Source organism: Solea senegalensis, linkage group LG9 (genome assembly GCF_019176455.1).
Source record: "Solea senegalensis isolate Sse05_10M linkage group LG9, IFAPA_SoseM_1, whole genome shotgun sequence".
Lineage (NCBI taxonomy): Eukaryota > Metazoa > Chordata > Actinopteri > Pleuronectiformes > Soleidae > Solea > Solea senegalensis.
The window spans coordinates 8,293,032-8,299,714 of record NC_058029.1 but is presented as its reverse complement, the minus strand read 5'-3'; the positions used below and the strand labels follow the sequence as shown (position 1 = coordinate 8,299,714).

Here is a 6,683-nt window from a genome sequence, read left to right as displayed (position 1 = left end):
CACTCACACACTCTCTCACTCACTCACTCACTCACTCACTCACAGACACACAGGGAGGAGAGGGGTAGCACAAGCACACTGCCAAACAAGTTCTCCACTCCAGTCTCCACTTTAAAGGGCTTGGCGGACTCTGCATCATTTGCACGCACTTTTTCTGCACATGGATGAAAAAGAAGGGGACGATGAGCAGCGTTTTAACACCGTTATGAAGCAGTTTTCTGGGGGTGGAGGGCGTTGAGGGGGTGGGGTTCGAGAAAAAGGGAGCGCAAGACACAGAGAAAGCGCAAGAGCAGAGGAGAAGGCAACGATGAGCAGAGAAAATGGCTAGATTTTCAAAAAAGTTTTTTTCTTTTTCTTTTACAAAAAAAGGACCCTCCCTTAGCCCTTAGACTTTGACCACAGGCGATTTTCATTTAAAACCTGATCGCTGTGTTGGCGGATGCAGACAGGAATCTTCACTTTGTGACATGTTGGTTGATTTTTCTTTTTTTTCCCCCTCTTTCTGTGTGTGGCTTTAGAGACACAAAGACGGAGAGACAAGCCTTCTCTTTTGTTGTTGTTTTGTGTTTCCATTGTTAAGGTGGCGGGGTTCGAGTTTCAGTGTGGCTGTTGGCAGAATGCACTGTGCATGCCAGGATGAGAGGTGAGAGGAGGGGCAGTTGGGGTGGGTTGGTGGCATCAAAGCAGGAAACAGGAAAGTGGAAGTGTCGAGTGCTCAAAGGTCGGGACAGGGTTGAGAAAAGGGGAATCAGCTGCAACCAGGCTGCTGGACGGACGTTTTGTTTTATCTTATTAATGACTCGAGTCATTTTTGGTTAATGTGATTACTCAACCAGGTGACCAAGAATGGTTGATTTGGAGCATGCCGGTCTTTGCCGAGCAGCCCCTCATCTTTCTCAGAGTTTACTCAGGCTAAAGAAAACCCATCCTCAAAACATGTAACAAACAACCGAAGGAAGTGAGAGATGTTTTGTGCGCCCAGCAGCTGGTTACGAGGCAGATTCCATCCCCGCGAGGCTGAAGTGTACTCGCACATGAAGCAGTAAAAGGTTATTCTCTTACTAAGTCTCACTGTGCCTGTGGTGTAAGCAGACAGAGATGTTGTAGGCTGGGTACAAGTATTTCTTCTGGTATTCAAAAAAGGAAGGACATAAGCTTATAATACTTGTTGTTGGTTGTTTTTCTTTTCTTTTTTTTTGCTCCCAACTGTTTAAACAACTTTGGAGCCAAAGTTCAGTCAGTCCATTTATGAAAAGGACAAAAAAAAATAAACCCCAGGTAAATAAACAAAAAACAAACAAAAAAAAAACCTAAACAAAAACATTTGAATTATCATCATCACATAGCATCTTTCCCTCTCTTCTTTTACAGCAAAAAGATAGTGCAACTTTTCTTGTTTGTGTTTTCAGTGTCAGAGTGAGTCATTTCCCCCTTTGTTTTGCTTCCTCGTGAACCTTGGCACTAAGATTTGGGTTTGTGAGTCTCTTGTTTTGTTGTGTTCTCTGTAAGTCCTTGATTCTCAGCTCAGTTCTCGTTTTGTGCACAGATCCCGGTCCAAAAAAAAAAAAAAAGGGAAATAAAATAATAATAGAAAAAACGAAAAAAGAAAAGAAAAGAAAAAGCAAAACATCATTGTCATCCTCAGTTCCTGCAGATAGAGCCGTGACCCGAGGGAACAAATAAAGCAAATCGTTTCAATCTGTGCTAGCAGTATGTTTTTTTTCTCATGTGATGGAGAGAGAAAAAAATAAGGTCTCCATGCAGTGCATACATCCTGATATCAACTCTTGGTTCCTCTCTTTCCGTGTTTACTTGTAGCTAAGGTTGATATTTATTTGTGCATGAGCGTGTTGGAAGGAGGACATCAGAGAGACAGAGAGAGAGTGAGCGAGCGAGAGAGGGAGACAGTCCACTGCTTACTGGTGATCAGCGGTGAAGTGGAGAGACAGTTCTCAGTCTGGGGCGGGCGACCCCACCTGCCTTGCCGGCCTTTTCTTCACACCAGGTCATCTGGCTGGCCGTCCTTGGCCTTGGCAGGTATTATTGTGCTTTCTGATTGGCTCTGCTGCTGGATCGTCCTGCTGCCCGGCCCCCCCACCCTCTGGTTATTGCTGTGCTGGTGTAGAAAGAACGCAGAGCCGGGATAGTGGCCCATCACCTCGCTGTACGCCGGCGGCGGGCCCTCCATGCGCCCGTGGTTGCTGGAGTTGGCCGCGCTGATGCCCGAGTTGCTGCTGGGCGGCCTTGGACCGCCGCCGCCGCCCATGCCTCCCCCTCCTCCCCCAGCTCTTCCAAGACTCCCGCCTCCCATGTCGATTAAGTCACTGTCGTAGATGGTCCGGTTGGGTGGCGCCCTCACCGACTCGCGATTGAGCTCCATCTGCTGCTCGGGGTCACGGAGCTGCAGGGTGCAGGGACCCTGATATGGTGGAGGCTCCTCGCCGTCTGACAGCGATATGGTGGGCGGCAGGTCAATCTGGTGCTGCAGGTAGGGATAGGTGGGCTGGAAGCGGCTGAAGCGGTCACGCTGCATGAAGGAGGGAGCAGTGAAACGATCCCTAGCCTGGGGAGCATACAAAACCTGAATCAGAGAGAGGGAGAGAGAGAGAGAGAGAGAGAGAGAGAGAGAGAAGGGTGGAGAAAGGGATGAGGGTGGCAAGAAAGAAAGAGAACATTTAATTGACTTGTACTGACCCAGTTCTATAATCTCTGTTTTGGTAACACACACAACAGTAACAATGCCTGTCTGACAAATCACTCTGAACAGTAAAGAGTGATGTTCCCTTCTCAGATGATTATATGGAGGTTAAATTATCCACGATTATGAGATAAGGATTTGCTACAAAGAGAACAATTATTTTATACACCAGCACCATATTTTTACTTTCTTATCTTGTAAAACATTAACGTCAACCTGTGTCTGAAGATAAAACTGCCACATGATAAGATGCTCTATGGAAAAGTAATTTTCCATAAAATTTTCCATTTTATGGAAAAGTTCTAAAATTTTCCATAAAATGTTCCATTTTAGAACTTAAAAAAAGAGTAAAAAGAGTAAAAACAATACACACAACCCATGTGCCACAAATACATTAAAGTTAATTACTAGGGATTATTATGATTATTTAACATTAAACATTTATCCTGTAGATCAACAGTCAATATTTGTTTTTGCACCCTTTTTTCCCCCCATATTTTTGCTTCAGAGATTTTTTTCATGGCTTTGTTTGCACGTTTTGTGAATGCTTCCTTGTGCTCTTTATTTCTGTAAAACACATTCACATTCTGCCTCGTCTTGTTGTAAGAGTAAAAAGAAAAAAGGAAATAAATTCCAAACAGTGCTTCAGAGCGCAGCTTTTTCCCTGAGAACTTCACATCAATTATGTCTTTAGACGCTGATAGCATGATCCATTCCCTCATTTCTCACATTTCTGTCCCATTCAACATGTTTCTACTGTGGCCAGCCACTATAAGAGGGAATCCATTTCAATTAGTGACTGTGGCTCCAATAGTCAACCTCAAATGAAAAGCCAGTCAGGATGGAGAGACCATCAGAGTGAGGGAAAAAAACAACCTGGGGGGATAGAGGATCAGGGCATTTGAAATTAAGATATAGAAAGAGAAAGAGTGGAAGTGAAAGGATTAAAAAGGCTGGCTGCTGAGATAAGGAGAGGGAAGGATGGAGCACAGACAGTGAAGAGGAGAAGAAAGAGCCATGGAGAGAAGGAGAGTGAAAGGAGAGCTAGAGAGATAAAGACTGAAAGAAACAGAGAAGAGAGTAAAAAAAAGGAAATGCAGAGACCCAGACGAATACAGGGAGGGAGGGAGGGAGGGAGGGAGAGAGAGAGAGAGAAAGGTGTATGTATCGCTGATAGAGGGAATAGAGCGCAACAGAGCAGGGCAGCTCTCAGACGGCTGTCTAGACAGTGTCAGGGGAGGTGTTGCTGATTAATGATGCACCAAAATCCGTCCACCCTCCCCTTTGCCACACGCACTAACACACACACACACACACACACTGCATCTATCAGCCACCCACACTCATTGACTGCTTCTCCCCCTGTGTTTGTCTCTCCATGGCCTTTTCCTTTTCTCCCGGGTCTCTCCGGGTGCTTTAGCGTTGGCACTGTTTTTCTTTATTAACCTCTCATGATCCTCGTGCACCTCTTACTCTCTGACTCATTTTACTTGCCTTCTACCCTTCTCTCTCTCTCTCTCTCTCTTCCAATTTTCCAGCTCTGACTTCATCTTCTTCAGTTTTGTTTACACATGACGGTTAAAGCTGGCAGGGTAATACAAAGAGAGGGGGGAAAAAAGTGTTTGTTTTGGTACAAACGTGACCTTTTGCCTACACAAAGTGCCAAATTTTGCTTTGATTGCCAACGTGTGCACAGACTAGCTGGCCAAACCGGCAGCCTCGATATACAATTGTTTTCATGTGATCACATGATTAGTTGTGTTTTCAAGTGTTCTTTGAACTCTTTATTCCCCATTTTCCCAGTGCGTCTCTTCCTCTCCAGGACTCGTAAGCTCCTCCATCTGGCATGGATGCCGTTAAACAAACAGATCACCAGTCACAGTGAGTGTACTGGCATTCGCTTGTAGTTATGTATTCATGAGTCTTGCCAAATTGTGATTTTGTTTGGAGTATATTGCCAGCTGCACCCAGTGCAACATACAAGCTTCAATTCCTGCATGATCAAATATTTACACAGCCAAAATGCCAGAGTATTTGTGCCCTAAGAGTTTCCCTGTCACCACTGAGCTTGTTGCACAATGGTGAGCAGTGAGAAAAGAAACCGACAAAGACACAAAGAAGAGCTGGGAACAGACAGATCTCTAATATTACAGAGCAAGTACAAAAGACATCATTCAGGTCTTTCTCTCGGTTCCATCCATTTTAGTTGCCATCTTTATAGCCAGTACTTTCTACACTGGCTTTGAATGTCAAACACAGTTAAATGTGCTACTTAAAGCAAGCTGTCATCTTTATTTCCACTCGCCGCATAATTTGTAAGTTTTACAACACAGCAGCAATTACGCCTTTGAAAGCAAATCAGACATGACAGGAATTCCACTGGATGTCTTTAAAGCTCGGGTCTGGAAAAGCGAGCGTTAGCGGGATACACTTCGCAACGCATACATCCCAGACTCTCCTGTTGGCCCTCTTGATTAAGCTATACCCTTAATGGGGAAGTCATTATCGTCGTTTCCAGCGCAGTTTAGCTCACCACGGCGCCATTTGGAACAGCACCAGGGCCAGATTCGCATTACATATTTATTTACGTAATAGGCGCCTGCTACGTGAATGACGTAACGTCATACCAGTGCAACACAGTGAACAAAGAGCAACAATGAAGGACATCCTGCATTCCGTGCTCTTTCTTCTTGGCATGTGGCCGTTTTTTTTCTCGAGAAGAAAACAATCTTTGTTAGAGAGGAGGCGGTTGAGGACTGGACGGAAAAGCACTGCTGGTTTTTTTTCTGCACTACTGTCGCACGAAAGTGAGGGTTCTCTTGAGTTTAACAATGGAAACACAGATAACTGTGACTTACTGCACTGAACCGAACAGGACCGCTGGGTGGAAATGGGGATATTGTCTGTGACTGGGACGTTTGGCTGCACTTTCTCGACCAGTCTCCAGTGGTCGAGAAAGTCTCCAACTGACCAGTCACCAGTCTAATCTAATCTAGACACAAAGATTATTACAGACTATAGCTTTCAAACTAAAGGCAGAAAAGATAATCCTACATGTTGGATCTTCTTGTAGTGAAGAGGTCACACAACATACGACATGAAATGAAAGATGTCATACAATGGGATCACTGGGAGGTGAGAAATGTGACATGTACATTAAATTATACACTACCACTACCCTACCACTGGATGAATTGATTGATTCAAAATGCTAAAGCTAAATTATTTGATGGAGTAAATTTGTTTTTTAAATTTTTTTTTATATACTTTCTATAAATATCTGAATCCATTTAGAAAGTAAAAATGAATACATCTCCATAGCTTAGGCTGCCATTCTGTCACTGGTTGCAGCAGTTTGTGGGTTAAAAAGATGTAAAGACGGTGTGATGGTGGTCTTACCTCCGAGGCACCTTGTCGCGAACCACTGTCTGAAGGCCACAGACATCCGTCCTATACATTGTGACAAAACGGGGACAAAATGTAAGATTTCCACTGGTGGTTTCAAGACGTTTGTTCACATGCCTGAGATTTAAGGGGACTGTTATCTCACATATATGTGCATCAACTATCATTACAGCGGAGTTGTGTGACTGGTTTTTGATGCAACACATTAAGCTGACGACACAATTGGTCTTTATTATCTAAAAAGGGAAGACGGACTCTAAACACCCAAAATATAACAACTTAATGAGAACACTCAGAAGATGAAATTCTGCTCATTCTGGGAGTGAGGACAACAAAAGGCAGACGGCACCAGTCCTTCAAAAAAAAAAGGGGGGAGCGAGATAAAAGCTACAACAAAGAAGTAGAAATACCAAATAATTGCATTTTCCCTTTGTCTATATTTAACTTGAGGTTTTCTTCCCACATGGCACTGTTGACAATGTTTGATGAAAAAGAGAAATCCCTGTTATTTAGGTGACTGTTAGGAGCAAAAGGCCAATGGTCAGTCTAACAACAGTGCAGGTTCCCCCACATCAGGGTT

General features: G+C 44.0%; 1 protein-coding gene across 3 annotated transcripts in view; it reads right to left on the bottom strand.

Moving 5' to 3' along the window:
• Nucleotides 1-1,363: 1,363 nt before the first annotated feature.
• LOC122774411 (low-density lipoprotein receptor class A domain-containing protein 4-like) overlaps nucleotides 1,364-6,683 on the bottom strand; it is a 183,753-nt gene continuing 178,433 nt past the window's right edge. For 2 of the 3 annotated variants that reach the window (XM_044033652.1, XM_044033654.1), the window contains 2 exons: nucleotides 6,098-6,148; nucleotides 1,364-2,581 (listed from right to left, as the gene is read on the bottom strand). In XM_044033652.1, the coding sequence (XP_043889587.1) occupies nucleotides 1,997-2,581; nucleotides 6,098-6,148 (636 nt within the window). In that variant the 3' untranslated portion in view covers nucleotides 1,364-1,996. The remainder of the gene's footprint in view (nucleotides 2,582-6,097; nucleotides 6,149-6,683) is intronic. The other variant, XM_044033653.1, reaches the window with a different exon arrangement.